Here is an 18,094-nt window from a genome sequence, read left to right on the forward strand (position 1 = left end):
CTTGAATTAAACACAGAAATTTAACTAATTTACAAGCAATAACATTTCCAGCATTCAAATTCCAGCAAGTTAAATGTGAAAGAAAACTGTAATGTGTCTTTGATCTTGACTTTTGTGTACATTTGACCTCAAAGCCATTAGAAACTGAAGAATATCTGGGGTTTCATTTTGGTCTGGTTTTGGGTTTTTTGGGTTTTTTTGATTTGGTTTGGTTGGGGTTTTTGTTTCTTTTTTGGTTTTTTTTTGTTTGTTTGTTTGTTTCTGTTAGAGTTTGGGGTGGGGTTTTTTGGGGGGGTTGGGGGGGGAGTGTTTTGGTTTGGATATTTTTTTTCCTTCTATCAATTTAATTTAGTTGAAATAGAATGTAATACAAAATACATTTGCAGTTAGACCAAAGATCCACCTAGCCCAGCCTCCTCTCTCTGACAAGGGCCAGGTAATAGGTGTGAGCAAGCCGACTATTAAATTTTTTTTATGTTTCCTCTCAGATGCCAGCTCTGCAGCCTAGAGAACTGGAGAGTCTAGTGATTTTATCTCTGTGTTCAAAAAGTCCAAGAAAAAATTGCTACATTATTTTGGAAGCCATCTGTATTTTAACACCTTTAATATTCTGAGACACAAATATCACATTTAAAGAGCCATAAAATAACTGTGCCTCTTCTTTGTTTTAAAAATACCATCTGATAATTTTATTTATCTTCCACAGTTTATTCAATAAAAAGAAAGTTAAATAAATTACATTACATATATTTGCCCTCCTTGTATATTCATAATTTTTTAAGTTTCTATGATATTCCTCTTCACAGTGACTCCTTCTGGGAATGATGAAACCTACTCCCTTTGATGTTTTCTAAAAACAGTGGCCACCCTGTCTGCTCTTGCTGCCTTTCTTGGTTCAGTCTTTGTTCATTCCATTGTTCAGCTGTATCTTTTTGAGATGGAAACACCAGAACTGCTAATGGAATTCATGGGCATTTGCTAGGAACATGATGTTTTGTCTTTTATTTCTGGAATTTGAAATTTTGCACTTATTCATTTTCTCCTACTTAGGAACTGGATGCCATTTTCATTAAAATATCCACATTAATTCTGATACACTGGTGACACATATGCAAAATAAAAAACCCATTATGTTATGAAATCTGAATAATAACTTGTTTTCCCATCTTTGCTTCCTGTTTTAGAACTAAACATTACTGCTAGGAGAGGAATTTCTTTTTACCTGGTCATGTTTATGTGAGTGAAAAGCCTGGTCTGAAAACTTTTGAAAAAGCTAAATAACTGTATCAATCAGAACATCATTACCCACTTGCTCACTGACTTCTCCAAAGAACTCAAGTAGATTTCACAGCTCAAACTTTCCTCTATACAAGCACTATTGATTCTCTCTTTCCCATTACTAACATATTTATTCATGAGTTCCATTTTGTTCTTTCAAGAGCTATTTCTACCAATTAACACAGCACAGAAGATAAACTTTATGTAATTATTGCTGTATTTCCTTTCAAAAATAAAAAATTCTAACATCTATTCTTCTAGTACCACATTTTCAGATACTAGCTAATCTTCATTTAAAACAAGACCTGGGAAAACACTATTTATTCTTACTTGGGAATTTAATCACATTAATTTTAGTGATTACCACATTGCTTTGTCTTTTGACACAAAAGTAAGTAATTCTGCTTTTCTTTCATGACTGCAATCACTTAATAGTGTCCCCCTAAAGAAGCTACTTGCATCTAGTCAATTTGAAAAAGCTTTACTGCTAGTTTTTGTATCTTTGCTAGTTCTCTCCCAAAATATTTTGATGCAGGGTGACATAGTGCTTTCACTTCTCATTTGGGAGTGGAAATGTTTTTTGTTTTCCCATTTGGATGGAAATGCTACCTTTCAAAGGATGCATTTATCTGCTATTATTCTGTTGTTTAAACATGCTGAGTATTTTGTTTTTTTAAATTATTTAAATTTGATTTAAGGTCAGTTTTAACCTTTCACCTCTCATGGAATCTTCAGGAGCACTACAAGTATCTTTGCTGTTCTTAATCCCTTTTCCTTTACCTAGAAAAACAACAGATTTAGTAGATACCTGGAAAAACTATTTATTTCAGTTCTGTAAGTGTCTAATGTCCTGTACTAACAATAAAACCCAAGATATTCTACTGAATCACAAATAATTGATATTAGAAGGCACCTCTGAAGATGATCTGGTCCAACTGCTCTGTTCAGAGCAGGGTGAGCTGAAGTTCAGGGTTAGTGCACTAATTTTGACTATCCCAAAGGATGTAGACTCCACAAGCTCTTTGAACAACCTATGCCATGCTCCATCATTGCTAGGTAAAAGAGGGATTTTTTTTCTTACCCTTGAAAGGAAGCCTCCTGCATTTCCATTTGTGCCTACTGCCTCTCATCTGTTCACAAGGCACTGCTGAGAAGAGCCTGGCCTGATTTCTTTACTTCCTCCCATCAGCAATTTCCACAATGACAAGACCCCTCCAAGCCTTGTCTCAAGACTGAGCAGTCCCAACTGTCAGTCTCTCCTCTTACGACAAATGCTCCAAGACTTTGTTCCAGTAAAGCCTTGTGTCTCTTGTACCAGAACTCAGGACAGGACACAGTACTCCAGGAGTGGCCTCACTAATACTGAGTGAAAGACAAGAGTCCCCTCTCTTGAGCTGCTGGCAACACTAATGCCCAGGATTTTGTTAGCTTTCTTTGTCCTGAGCTCACATTGCTGGTGCACATCCACCACAATCACCAGGTTCTTTCCTGTAAAGCTGCTTTCCAGCTGGTCATCACCCAGACTGCACCGGATATTCTTCCCCCAGGTGCAGGACTCTGACATTTCCCTGTACTGAACTTAATTAAATTCCCGACTTCCTATTTCTCTAGGAAATTGGTGAGGTCCCCTTGGATGGCTGCACAACCATCTCCTCTTAATTTCTTATTTTCTGCAAAATTGCTGGGGGTGCCCTCTGTCCCACCATTCAGGTCACTAAGGAAGAGGCTGAACAGTATCTGCTCCAGGATCAACCCCTGGGGCACAACACGAGTGCCTGACCTCCAACAGGATCTCGTGCTGCTGATCACAACCCTCTGAGCCTGTCAGTTCAGCCTTTTGGTTCATTCATGTTGTCTGTTTATCTTGTGTTACAACAGGCAGTATCGAAAGCCTCACTAAAGTCGAGTCAAATTAATAGTTATGAATTAATCAAAAGAAGGTGTTTATGTGGAGACAGTTTCAGGAGCTGACAGTGCCAATTTATACATTCCATTTTTTTTTAACATCAGTCTTGTGAATAAAGCCATTTTCAAAAATACTTGGGTATCTATAGCTTTCTTTAAGTGATACCACTTCCATATTTTCTCTAGGGATAATCTTAGAGCTCCCCTTTCAATGTCCATGACCTAGCTGATGATTAAATAATAATATTGTATACACCAAACTTAATGGAGATATGTGAAACGTTCCTATCAATCTATGTCAAAGATAGCATATTTTATCAGCCTGAATTACTGTCCTAGGTCATTTATATAGAGATAGAGGCTCAAAACAATGTTCTTCCTCTTGGATAACAATTCTCAGGACAGAGAATGGTAGAAGACAAATTATGAAAGGGAATGAAAACAGAATCTTCAGGAATACTTTCTGAAACAAGCAGTGGCTAGGGTAAAAGATGTGTTTCCCACCTGTTCCTAGAAATCTATAAAAAATTACTGGTCATCTGCAATACAATATATTCTCAGAACATTTCACATGCACAAAGGCCTTCTTTTATAAGCCTGTCTACATTATCTCAAGGCTTCTTTTCTTGGACTTGACATTTCCATAAACAGATTATCAATCACAAGATAATAGCTAATACATCTTTTATTTTGCCTGCATCTCATTTCCTGCTATCTGAAATCCCCAGGTGAAATTTAAAGTTTTCAGATTTGATTTTACATTGTTATTAACAAAATTCTCACTATGGTAAGATTTTCTTCATTAATAGCTACAATGATCTATTTTCATGTTTAATACTGTCTTGATATGCAACATTTCTCGTGCTATGACTGTCAGAATAGACATGCTAGCCTGAAGTACAATAAGGGCAAAAACTAAGCCAAAAGCTGTAGAAGCTATCTACAACTCACTCTCCAATTTGTTCCTTTTGATAGTTTTACTGACTTTTTCTGTGTATTCACAGGTTATTGTAGTACCTAGTACACCGTACCACCATTTTCTCTAGAAAATCTAATTGTATCTTTTGGATATAGAAATTGTGGCACTGCATCTACTGATTTTCTACCTATTTACTGAAGAAGTCAACTTTTATTACTTCAGCTCATCCTTATGATTTAAATGTGTTGTCATGCCTTTCAAGCCTTTTCTTAGGCTACAAACACATTTAGTTTTAATTCTTCAGGCCTGTTTTAATTAGACTTATCCACATACACTTTCTTTGTGACTCCTGGTTTTCTAGGATATTTTATACAGATGGTTATATTGAGGTTTTATGTAATTTCCTTTCATAAGCATTTACTATTGATCAAAGGTTGTGAATTACATTTGTAATATTCACCTTTCCACAGAAAAGTTGGGAAACCTGATGTCAACTGCTTTGTGTCAGTGACATCCAGGTTGTTTGGCATTACTGTCTTAGTCAAAACTATTTATGCTTATTTAATATTGAAATTGCAATGTAGTTTTCGCTGACTAACTTTTCTGTGACCTTTGAAAAGACTCTTGCAGTACTACAACTAAAATAAAAAAAATTAAAAATCCTTTTTTTTTTTAAACAGTGTACTGAACTTTGCATTTAGTGGGACTCATTGAGGGAGTGGGACTCCCTCTGTGGGATTTGTTGCACATTTACATTAATTTGGTTGTTATTTGACACAGAATTTATACTCTACTCTTTTCAATGTTTCTGTATTTCCTCTACTTCTTTCTGAAGAAAACAATTAAACTTTAAAAAATAGTTATATTTTGAATAACTATGTTTTTGGGGGCCTCTTTGTGCCTTTGTGAATTTATAGGAACTCTTGAAAAGTGTGCTAGTGTCAGACCCTTAACCTCTACCTTTTTGAAAAAAAAAGTCTCACTATCACCATTCTATATTTGGCTTCAGCTCTTGTACTTTTCACTGTACTTCCAATGACAACTAAAATCTTAACTCCCTCTTAAGGCTGTATATTTTTGCAAAAGAGACAGAGTATGTAGTATTATTCAAAATATTTGTCAAAATTTTTATTCAGTAAAAAACTGCAGATCCACCTAGGCTTTTAACTTTTCCATCCTTAAAGAAAGAGAATGTCTTCACAGTTGAAAAGACAGGCAGATTTCAGGTTGCTCTCCTCCTTTCTCCTTTGATTTTTATGAAGAGAAAGCTAACACTGTTCTTCATATAAAAAGAAGCCTGGATTGTTTCATACATAACTGTTTGCAATGCCTGCCAAAGACAACAATCTCTACAAAGAACTACACATGCCCAGTCACTCTGGTTTGTATGCTGTCCAAGAAAAGCAGAAACAGAGTCATCTTTAAAAACCATTTTTAGAATAATGTGGGTAAACTAGCAGAATAAGGAACTATGTAAGGATGGTAGAGCTGGGGCTGTAATTGCGTAATGTTTATTTTATAGCACATAGCAGTTTATAAACTTACCACATCCTTGGGTGGATCCTGTGATCCTTTCTTTACTTTTTTACCCATTCTAAAAACAAACAAACAAAAAAAAAATAAATAAAAGCAGGCAAACAAACTCCCATCTGTGTTTTAGGAACCAGTGTACCAGTGACTTAGGGAACTTTTAAGACAGAGTTTCTTATTCATTTGACCCATCTAATCAGTCTGAAAACTTCTTTGACATGTTAATTTCTATCCAGAAAGTAGACACTCTTTCTAACATTTGTACACATTTGGTAAAATACATCTGTCAGCAATATACATAGCTAAAAAGGTCTGAGAAATCACAGGCTCAGGTTGTAATGTGGTACAAACACACAGAACATCCCCTTCTGTAAATTAGTTTTATCTGCATCTATAAATCTCATATGAACTTGAAAGTCCTTTTAATGTATTTTGCCATGTTTGTCTATACATTCTGTGTTGGCAAATATTCCATACAACTGCAGAATGTACACAGAAGTTCTACCTTGAAAACATGGTTCAAATACAATTTGAATTCTCTGTTCATATATCACATGAGACAAAAATCAGGTCTGCAGGTATTAAGGAACAGTTTTACACAGTATAAATTTCACTGATTTTAAAAAATTACATTTATTTACACAAAGTCCAGTTTGTCTTACTACTTTTTCTTTTCCTTTTTTTTTTTATATTAGCACACGTACACATAACCAAGAAGACCTTCTCAGCTGCATTTAATAGAAGTTTCTGAAGCATATGGATGTAATACCTCATGTGGACCTAATTTCATGTGGCTTGCAAAACTACAGCAGAACCTTCCAGTTAAGGTACAGGCAAAAGCAAAGGGCAACACAAACCACCAGCACTGGCTATGCATAGAACATAACCCAAGTAATGCCAAACTTAAGTTTGTTTTAACACTGTGTAAAAGTGAAATGTGCACCACTAGTAACCCTTGTTAATTCCTGGGTTAGATCTCAAAGGGAGACCACACACTCACCCTGAGTCAGAGTTTACTGAGAGCCTACCTGTGGTGTAAGAGATTATTTTCTAGTACAACATGAGCTGGAGCCTGGCTGGTTACAAAAGTCAAGGCTATTGTTTGTTGTGTTCAACAAAAATTTGGAGCTCTTCTTCAATTTTCCAGGTACTGCTCCTCTACCAAACTCTACAAATAAAATGTAACACAGCACTAATGAAAGCAGTTGATAAGCACATCCTACAAGCAGGTCTGAAATTTAAAACTTCATAGGCATGTCACAAATTACAGTTTTGAGAGGAAGATCCACACAGCCAAAGATTTTTCAGCTCCAATCTGCTTTAACCTTGTACATCTGTACACACACATATATGAACCACACATACAAAAATTCAGTGTTTCAGAAAGCACAGATTTGGCCAGAAACAAATAACTTATATAAGAAAAAGCATGGGGATAAATTACTGACAGAATATTCAACAAGTGCGATGGGCATATTACCTTCTGATTTATGTAGACACTGCAGAAAGTAAGAATCATGCTCACATGCAACAATCAGATTTAGACAGACATTTAGGAAATCAGGGTTATTTAAACTGTGCTAAATCCTGATATAGAGATATGGGCACTTATTCAGAATCACTCTGTTCAGCTCAATTCATTTCAGATATAAATTAAGCTGCAGTCATAAAAAGCAATTTTAATTCTGAGTGAGTTTAATTAAGTTTAAACCAACTAATTTTAAAAGTTAATTAATGTAAAATTATTTATAATGTTATATAATTAATGTTCTTAGATTCAAATTATATATATTTCAAGACCAAGAACAACTAAGGCTTTTAATGGAAAATATTTCTTCACTCTGTATAAATACATCAAACTTCTGAGCATATTTTTAAGAAACTTTTACATATTTCTAAGTGTTCAGAAATATTTGGTTCCTTAAAAAATTTCATTTAAAAAGCAGTGTGATCTGTAGCAACAAGCAGAGAGAACAGGTCAATTACTTTACCATGGGTTATGCCCCTCAGTCTATTTCTTTGCTGCAATTACTAATCTAGATTTCAATACATTCTGCCATCAAATGTTGGTGTGAGCTTTGTTTCCATAAAACTCTCTGTATTCAGTGGTCATTCTCTGACTTGAGGGAATGATGGACCTGGCACTTTGGCTTACTGATAATTAAAAGTGTGTCTTCTGCATTGAACTGTAATTATCACAGACAATCGATGTGTACAGGTATTGAAAGGCTACTGACCCATAAAAGAGCTTCTCAACTCAAATCCCTTTCTCTCCAAAATAACTGAATGCTGTCTTTTTCTCAGTAGGTTTACAGTATGCCTATTTCTGATTCTCAGTTTACCAATCTAAATATTTAGAATCTGGGAAGCAATTGTAGTAGGGCTTAAAATGCTGCTTTACTTGAAAAACCTCGTTTAAAAAATGAAAATTATTCACTAGCAATTACATGTAATTTAATTAATTCCTGGACAAACTGGCTGCTCCTGGCTTGGATGGGTTAACACTTTGAGGAGGCTCAGGGGGACCTTACTGCTCTCTGCAGCTGCCTGAAAGGAGGGTGTACCAAGGTGAGGGCTGGTCTCTTCTTCCACATAACGAGCAATACAGCAAGAGGAAATGGCCTCAAGTTGTGCCAGGGGTGGTTTAGATTGGATATTAGGAAATATTTCTTCACCAAAAGGGTTGTGAAGCATTGAAACAAGCTGCCCAGGAAAGTGCTTGAGCCACCAGCCCTAGAGGTATTTAAGACATTTGGTGCTTAGGGACGTGGCTTAGTAATGGGCTGAGCAGTGTTAGGTCAATAGTTGGACTTGTTGATCTTAAAGGTCTTTTCCAAACTAAACTAGTCTGTTTCTAAATCTTAAAGACAAAATAATATTCTCATTTGAGTAATATCCTCTACTTCATGTCCTGCACATTTCTAGAATCATAGGAGCATGCCTTTTCTACATATGTTTTTTGAGATTAAAGGGTTGATTGTTTTAAATCATGTAGAGCTAGAGGTAATAAAGTACTTTGACCTAACAGATGTAGCCAATACATAGCCAAGAAATCCATGAAGTTATCATTCTATGCTACTTCCTGTCCTTCACCTGGAATTTATTGCCTCGGTGGTAGATGAACTAGCCTGCTTTACTTTTCCCCAACCCAGTTTTAGTGCAGTGGTGCAATTAGGTGTTGTCTCTCAAGCAGCAGGATAGTCATTATGTCTAATTAAATCCTCATTCCAAAACCACAATCCCCAAAGCTCTCCCTGAGTTCTGGCTATTCTTAGTGCCTTAGCTCAGTAGGCATTTCCCTGTTTCACTCTGAACTTCATTAGGACCTCCAGCTTTCCCATAGGACCAGAACCACTCCAGTGTGAGCATCCTAAGTTAAACCTATATCCAGAATCTATGAGTAGTGTCCATTAAACTAAGCTAAGTATCAGTATCAGCACTTAAGTTAATCACTCTGCTTGATAATTGATGGAGATCTAGTCAACATATTCAATAGCTCTTAAGGCAGATTCATCCTAAGGAGGTATCTAAAATAGAATAGCACCTTAAAAATAACTAGTTTTTCCCTGGACCAAGACCAGAGTCTGGAGTTGTTAGCTTACATATTTACACTGATATCTAAATTTGTGAACTAAGTTTATTACCCCATTTCTCCACATGAATCCACATGCTAGGCTAGGTCTGGCAGACACTATCATAGCAGACTGAACACTAGTAGAACAAGGCATACAAAAAACCACAGCCACCTTGTCTTTTTGCAATGGCTGCAGGAACAGGCACATATCCAGTTAAGATCTCTGTGACCAGAACATTCTGCCTGGGAGTAGAAAATGATTTTGCGGAAGGTCACAAATGCAGAATTTTTGTTTCAAACTGGAAACCTCTAACTTCTTAACTATTTTATCAGGAACTGCCATCTCTGCCATGTCAAATAAAATACAGAAAATTTATTTTGTTTTTGAAAGAGTTGCTGCAGATGCCTGCTCAGAGGAGCAGACTCCAAGTAGTAGATCATAAGATAATGATAGCCCTGATCCCTGGACTTATTTATTTTTACTGTCATGCTTTAATGTGAATAGTTGCTGTTCTAAGTGGGAATAGTTTTTTAGATTGCAAATTTGAGATAGTCACTTATTTGTAGTCACTGCACTTTTTATTTTTAAATATGAGATGATGGCTAGCAAGTAAGCTTTAACAAATAAAGAATCTATAAATCATAGTTTGAAATATGAGGAAAGTTTTCTGAATGTTTTTCTATTTGAAATACTGAAGTCTTATAAATACTTTCTTTACACTATCAGAGTCCTGTTGCATACACTTAAAGAACATAGTATTTCCTGGGTTTAAATCAGACAATGTATTTAGAAAACACTTCCTGTTCCATTTGCATCTTCTGTTTTCCAAAACCTTAAATAACAGATGCAACATCCCAGAACCTGCACGGACTGTGAGAGGCAAGTTGAAGAACAGGAATAAGTCAAGTCAAAGGCACAGCCAGCAGTGGAACTCACCTCTTAGTCAAGGAATCAAAGGTCTTTGCTGAGAGCAACTACCCCTGTGGAAAAGCAGTGCAAAGAGAAGGATTAAGAAATAGCTTCTAACCAGTTGTTTATTGCATGATCCACTCCTCAAATTAACAGTCCAAAGCTTTAAGGCAGTCTCAATCCGTGTTACTACAATCTAACAATCTAACAACAATTTTCAGGTTCTTACTGAAAATGATACACAAGTGAGATTACTTTTGCTTTACAGATGATAATTACATAATACCAATTTAGTTGAGCAAGTTTAATTGAACTCTAGCTGTTTACTTTTGTCTCAGAGAAACTATTCTTTTCTCATGTTAACAGTGAAAATTGCCTATAAATCAGTCATTATCATTGATTATTTCAATCAATTTTTGTATGGATATTTTAGTACTGCTGCCTTCCAATGAAATCAAAAGACAATTATATCATCAGCAGACAATCTCACTTTTTTCTTGAGTCCATAAACCAATACGTCCTCTGTATACCAGCTTAAATATCTCAACATTCTCAGATACCTTTGTCTTAATTAAGAGAAAAATGTGGAATAGTCTTGAAACTCCTCTTTCTCCCAAATTCTTCTTTCATCTTTTTTTCTGCCCAACTCCTTAAATATGAATCAAAAGACTACCCTTTCCCTGTGTTCTCATGACAGTGCAAGTATTACCACACTATTAAAAAACTTGGTTTCATATAAAAAGAGAATTAAAAAGAGATAGCAGGTCCAATTTAATATTCAGTTTCTGAAGATACAGATATATGTGCCATATGAAAACAATACATTATATGAGAGACCAATTAAGTCAAGGCCTTTGAATTTGCCCACTGTTTTATCTGTGTGCATGTGCATATTTGTACAAAAAAAAAAATGATGAGGAAGTTCCACCTGAATATGAGGAAAAGCTTCTTTACTCTGCAGGTGATCAAGCACTGAGACAGATTGTCCAGAGAGGGTGTGGAGTCTCCCCCACTGGATTGATTCAAGAACCATCTGGATACAATCCTCTGCAATGTGCTCTGGGATGGCCCTGTTGAGCAGGGAGGATGGACCAGATGACCACTGTGGCCCCTTCCAACCTGACCCATTCTGTGATTCTGTGGTTCTGTGAATAAGAACAGTCTTCCACATGGCCGATCAGTATCCAGCCTCCAGAATGACAACAGACAAATGTTTCTGATAAATGCATGAAACTAATCCCAAAAGTCAGATTTCTTCCATCTGTTACGGGGTTTCTATTTCCCTTAAGTACCAGGGTTTAGGCCTCCTAAAGTTTTTATGTTCTTCCTAACAATAGTAGCTATTTTTACTGTCCACATAAACGCCTAATCCTTTTATTCTTCATTCTTAGACATGCTACATACAGCACAGGTCCAATTGTCAAGTGCATTGTATAAGGAATTACTCCTTATATTTAAAAATATGTAAATAGTTTAAATGTGTTATTCACTTTAACACAATAACCCTTCGTTCTTATATTACAACTTTAGTTAACAGATGCCTTGACTTGATCTTTTTTACCTTCCTGTATAAATCACTGCACATTCTGATTTACCTCCTTTCTAAGCTGTCTTAATTATTTTTTTCCATATAGCTTTTCCAGACATGTATGTTTCCTGTCTCAGGGTCCCTCAGTGACTGTTAAACCTTTCTCAGATATGACATACCTAACGAGAAATACTGTAATCAATTCTAGAACACTACTGACTTATTCGAGTGACATTGAAACTTTCAGGGTATTTATTTTTACCCAGTTTCCTCAGTGAAGATTTTCACTAAGTTATCCACATATGGTAAACAGTTCATTTTCTCAGTTGATCACAATTAATTTAGATTTACTGCTGAAGAGTATATTGCTCCAAGTATTCCTGGCAGTATAATTTACACTGCTTTCATCAGCAATGAATTTTATTTTTCATGGTGTTACCAGTTCACCAAACTGCAGAAGAGCTCTCAGAAGTTTCTACAGGTCTTCTTCAGTTGTAACAAAATTATTTTAATCTCATCAGAATATTTTTATTTCTCCACATTATTGCTAATTTCCAAATTATAATGAACATATTAAATAACATCAGACCTAGGATCTATCCTTGGAGAATCCAAGTTGTGACAAGCTGAATTCAGGAGATTTTCATGTGTGATTCTAAATGCCTCATATGCATAGCAAAATCTCTCATCCCGTGAGAAACTGACTAAAGAAAAATTGACTTAATCTAAACCAAATGAGAGACAGTAGTTACACAACCATTATCTGAGCTATAATAGCAGGACACTTCCCATTCAGAAGATGGTCTGACTTAGGAAGAAGTACTAGTAAAAAATTAAAGACACTCCTAAGATTTTAGCCAGCTGTGAAAATTGACATAAATTAAAATGAATCCTTCCTGCAATTAGTTTCACGGGGACATTGGGAGAAAGGGACATTCTGAATGAGTGGATGGGTCCCCCTCCCATCACAGCCGCTGCATCATGTTAATCCTGCCTATCACACTTTATCTTAAAAACCTTAGTTATTTTTTCCCACCTCTCTCATTAAAAAGTTGTTTAAAAAAGTTGCTCATTTACTTCAACTACTTTCTTTGCTGGCATGCATGAAAACATTATTTATAGTAAACATTTATACTATACAATATATATTCATTATATTCTATACCTACTATATAGTATATTATATAGAGTCCACACATATTTACATACACAGAACCAGAACACATTTAGAATCCTAGAATGGTTTGGTTGGAAGGGCCCTTAAAGATCATCTCATTCCAACCCTGCTGCCATGGTCAAGGATAACCTTCCACTAGATGAGTTTGCTCAATCCCCCATCCAACCAGGCCTTGAACACTTCCAGTGATGGATCCACAACATCTCTGGGCAACTAGTTCCAATGTCTCAGCACCCTCTCAGTGACTATCTAACCTAAACCTACACTCTAGAGTTTAAAGCCATTGCCCCATGCCCTATCCCTGCATGCCCTTGTAAAAAGTCCCTCTCCAGCTCTCCTGTGGGGGCCGTTTTAGGTACTGGAAGTGCTCTAAGCTCTCCCCAGAGCCTTCTCTTCTCCAGGCTGAAAACCACCAACTCTCTCAGCCTGTCTGCATAGGACAGGGGCTCCAGCCCTCTGATCATGCCCTTCCTCTATCTGAAAGTAACAAACACATCCCCTCTCAGTTTTTATTGGGTTAGCCTAACGAATTCTACTTTCCTCCAAAAAATGATTCCTTATTTCCCACGTAGACTCATAGAATATGCTGAGTTGGAAGGGACCCATCAGGATCATCAAGTCCAACTCCTGGCCCTGCACTGCACCATCCCCAAAAGTCACACCATGTGCCTGAGAGTCCAAACACTTCTTGAACTCTGCCAGACTTGGCACTGTGACCACTTCTCCTGGGAACTGTTCCAGTGCCCAGCCATGCTCTGGGAGAAGAAACTTTTCCTAGTATCCAATCTAAGTCTTCCTTGACACACCTTGAGGCCATTCCCTCAGGTACCATCTCCAGTCACCACAATGAAGAGATCAGTACCTGACCCTCCTCTTCTCCCTGTGAGGGTGGAGAGGGCTCCTCTTGATGTCCTTCAGGCTGAAGAAAGTGACTGAAATCTTCCTCACACAGCTTCCTCTCCAGACTTTCACCATTCTCACATCCCTCCTTTGGACATCCTCTAACAGTTTAATATTTTTCTTACATTTTGGCACCCAGAACTGCCCCCAGCACTTGAGGTGAGGCTGCCCCAGTGCAGAGCAGAGCAGGACAATCCCTCCCTTGCCCTGCTGCTGATGCTGTTCCTGATGCCCCCAGGACAGGGTTGGCCCTCCTGGCTGCCAGGGCACTGCTGGCTCATGTTCAACTTGCCATGGACCAGCACCCCAGGTCCCTTTCTGTGCATACATCCAGAGCTGTCCCGACCCTGGCATCGACCTTGTTAAATTTCACATGTCTGGTAATTGCCCAATCCTCTCATTAGTCAAGATCTTTCCACAAGGCCTCTTTTAATTTAAATAACGACAGAAATATGTATCTAAATTCAAATAAATACAGAAATATGTATCTAAATTCAACCAGAATGTTTAAGGACTCATCTACATAAAAAAGATGTTCAAAAAAGGGCTTCACAAACTTTCTGAAGAAACATGCTGTTGACTGAAGTGTTCAGATTACTTTATAAAGAAAAACCATGTCTCAGCAGGATGTTATTCATTGGACAGTGTTTTAATTAAAAGTGTGAAACATTGTCATGATTATAACTTATAGTAAAATTTTATTGATTACTAAGGCTTTTAACAAATAAAAGTCCCAAATGGAACACAAAAATAATGTTTATTGTCATCTCTATTTCAATTAATGATGTACATAAAATATATTATATAATATATGTAATAATATATTTTTCATATATTTATATTACATATATAATTGCCTCTGTCTATTGTAAGGATGCAAAACTACAACTCTAATCAAATGATTTCTCACACAGCACATACTGAAATCCTATGTTTTTTCCTTTCTTGGTAAAAAAGTTTGCCACTGTAAATATGTAGTTCATGCATGTACAAGCAAAAGAGTAAGAAGAGACAAGGCCATATGTCCCCATCTGGCCAACTAAAGTATAGTTGAAGATCGTGAAGCATTTTTCAGAAAATGAAGTTATTTTAAACAGTATAAATAGGTTCTGAAATGGGCTGTAACACGACACAGCAAAGGCAACAAAAGAGTTCTTGCAGGCTGTAAAGGGGACTCAATTTCCAAAAAAAAATACAGCAACCACAAAACACACACACACACAGACACACATGAATGATGAGCATAAGTAGAACCCCAGGAAATGAGATAAACTCTAAGTTTAGCCCTTACTTTCCCAAGACCTGGTAAGAATATAGGGATATGGAAACTGCTTCTATTAATAATTTCCTCTTCAAAGAAATGTATTGGCTATTTCCTTTTCTGAATTTTTGCTTATGAAAGATCATCCTCATAAGCGTTTTTTAAGTCCTTTTGAAAACATGGATGACCTCTGCTGAACATCCCAGATGAAGCCTCTCCTGGTCTTGTACCAAACTGTACTCATACTTCTTTGTCAACACGGGAAACATCTCAGATGTGTTACTGTCACGTTCATGATTTTGATGGCTATGTCTGCAAGGTTAGCCCTGTTGTTTAATTTTAACTGCTCTATTATGTTAACAGTTAAAAAAAGACATTTGTTGCAGTTTAAGACAAATATGCAGGTAGCAGATTTGCAAATGTAAGGACAGCAGGGGATATATAAGCCCATGTTGGCATTTATTGTGTTAGGGGAATATTAGATGATCAGAAAATAGCAACAGAAATCACAAAAATGAAAGGAGATTAAAAAAGGGAATGTTGCTTCCATCAATAAATGTGAAAGCAATCTTGCACACTGTCAATAAATAATAGAAAGCAGATGTCTTTACCTTGCATAAGTATCAGACTATCTCATACAGATGATAATTTCAGATAACCAAAAAGATTTTAAGAGTTCTGTACTACACACAATGTTTTCTACCAGCTGGTCGATTTTGCTTTGAAATTCCTGTCTACAAAAGTTCCCAAACCTTTGATATACTAATAAATGAGGTGAGGTTTTCCCCCTAATAGCCTAATAACCTGTTACAATTCTCCCAGAGACAACTTCTGTATTCAATTGTTTTTTTTAGTCTCATCTATAATCCATAAAATTTTAGATTTCATACGTTTCATGTTACTGTCACAAAAAAAATTCTATGTCTTACCTTAACTGGTTTTTTTTTCCATATTATCTATCTAGATTTTAAAATAAAATTATTTTTCCTGTACCATCTATGTTTCCTTATGGCAGGTCTTTCCTTACTGCAGTTTTTTGCTTCCAATTCACACCTAAAAATACTGGTACAGTTATCTGCTGAATGCATCCACCCATTGCTGACACCAATTCCTAAACTACCAGTTTCTAGTGTGAGGAGCCCTTCAGTGCAGAATATTCTCTGTCTGGGTATAAATTTTATTTATGTTCATACTGATACACTTCATCTGTTACTAAACACCACAATTTTAATACAAAGCTTGAAATTGCCACTGCTTTTCTTAAAGGAGTAGATACTCTTATCAGACAGTAAGTTTTTAGTGGGATTTTTGGTTGTGGTTGGAAGAAAGTTCAATGTATGCCTTTAAAAATTATACAGTCTTAGAATGATGGTTGGAAGGTGTTCTTGAAGGTATCCAGTTCCAATCCGCTGCCATGGGCAGGGCACACACTCATCTGGAGCGGGTTTCCCAGAGCCTCACGCAAACCGGCCCTGAACACCTGCAGGGATGGGCATGGCAGCTTCCCTGGCAGCCTGTGCCGGGGCCTCACCACCCTCACAGAAAAGATTTTTGTCCCCAGTATCTAATCTAAGCTTCTTTTAATTCAACCCCAAAGTCTTTAACTTACTTTGAAGGTCTACAGACACTTGGCCTTCAGTTCACTGACAAGAAAGGAGGAGCCAGGCCCATGGGGAGCCGGGGCACGGCCCGAGGGCTCCGGCCGCTAACGCAGCGCCCGCCCGGTACCGCCGATGCCGCCGTGGCACGGCCGCGGCCCGGGGCTGCAGGCGGTGGTGTGCGCTCGCAGGTCTCGCTGGGCCGGGCCCAGCCGCCCTCAGCCCGCGGCCCCCGCGCCGCCCGGGGGCGATCGCGCCGCGCCGCCGTTCGGCGTTGCCGGGAGACGGCGGCGGCCGCGCTGAGGGAGCCGGGCCCGGCCCGCGCCCTGCCCGCCCCGCTCCCGCCCCGCTCCCGCTCCCGCTCCCGCTCCCGGGAGGCGCCGCCAGCGCCTCCTGTGCATTCCCAGCCGCCTGCGGGGAAGCGCCTCTGATCCTTTGCTTCGCAGCTTACCCCGACTCCCGAGTGCTGGTGCTGCTCTGGGGGAAACTGCAAGTCGTTAATGTCGATGGCCCCTGGGTAATGATGGAAAAAGGAATCAGTGATTTCGGCAGACTAAAGGAAAAAGCTCCTTAATCACCCAAAGACGCAATTTCTGAAAATTAACAGACGTGTACAGTCTGTCTAAAAGTTGCAAGTCGCAGTATTCACACTTTCCTTTGGTGATTCTTCTCGATCTCGTTTCACTGTCTATTTTCAGAGCATTCATGGGAAGGGAAAAAAAAAAAAAAAAAAAAAAAAAAAAAAAAAAGAAAAAAAGAAGTGAAAACCAACACTTTTCAGGAGAAAAGGGTAAAACCTCGAACATCAGCACAGACACATCAGGGGCTGAGGGGCAAACTCCTCTTTCCTCTGCTCCAGGCTCTCAGAATAATAATTCGTTCCAGTGTTCTCTTTTGTCAGCTAGGGATGTTTTGGAAGGAATCCTAAACTAAATTCTGAAATCAAGTAATGCTTTCTACTTGAAATGCAGATAATTGCTATCAGTAGCTGCAGGAGTAACAGAAAACAGGCAAATACAATCATCTTGGGGCCTCAAAGTCAGGTAGCAATAGGCAAAGAAATTACAGCTGCTACAGTCTCCTGTGATTCCTTTTAATCACAAATATCATTTTTTTCTCCCCAGATTTCTTACAATGTTACACTGCAAGTGTAAACTTAGTTCTGTTTTTATAATTCATGTAATTCTGTTGAGATCATGGCAGAAACATGTCCTGGCCTCACACTATGGCCAATGTGTACCACACTAACAGAAGAGCCAGTGGGTCATTTTCAGCCACAGGCAAGACACGTGAAGGCATCTCCTTCCACTTTTAACATCATAACTTCCAGAGAAAATGTATGGAGATTTACAGTCATCTTCCTTGGAGAGCAACTGTGATGACAAGTGAAAAATAATTTATACAGACTGGTTCCTCTGAAGACAGAAGAAATCACACTTTGTTTTCACAAACTTTGTGGCTGACTAACTGATTTTCCATAAAGACTAGCCATTGGATGTCTCAGGTTAGTAGAG

General features: G+C 37.8%; 1 protein-coding gene across 2 annotated transcripts in view; it reads right to left on the reverse strand.

Moving 5' to 3' along the window:
* The window catches only part of ARMC3 (armadillo repeat containing 3), a 61,164-nt gene extending 44,342 nt beyond the window's left edge, over nt 1-16,822 (reverse strand). The window contains exons 1-4 of one of the 2 annotated variants that reach the window (XM_079302131.1): nt 16,592-16,715; nt 10,144-10,187; nt 6,661-6,800; nt 5,648-5,696 (exon numbers count right to left, since the gene is read on the reverse strand). In XM_079302131.1, coding sequence (XP_079158257.1) covers nt 5,648-5,695 — 48 coding nt within the window. In that variant the 5' untranslated portion in view covers nt 5,696; nt 6,661-6,800; nt 10,144-10,187; nt 16,592-16,715. Of the gene's footprint in view, nt 1-5,647; nt 5,697-6,660; nt 6,801-10,143; nt 10,188-16,591 lie in introns of both variants that reach the window. The other variant, XM_079302132.1, reaches the window with a different exon arrangement.
* Nucleotides 16,823-18,094: the final 1,272 nt, after the last annotated feature.

Source organism: Erithacus rubecula (assembly GCF_903797595.1).
Source record: "Erithacus rubecula genome assembly, chromosome: 3".
Lineage (NCBI taxonomy): Eukaryota > Metazoa > Chordata > Aves > Passeriformes > Muscicapidae > Erithacus > Erithacus rubecula.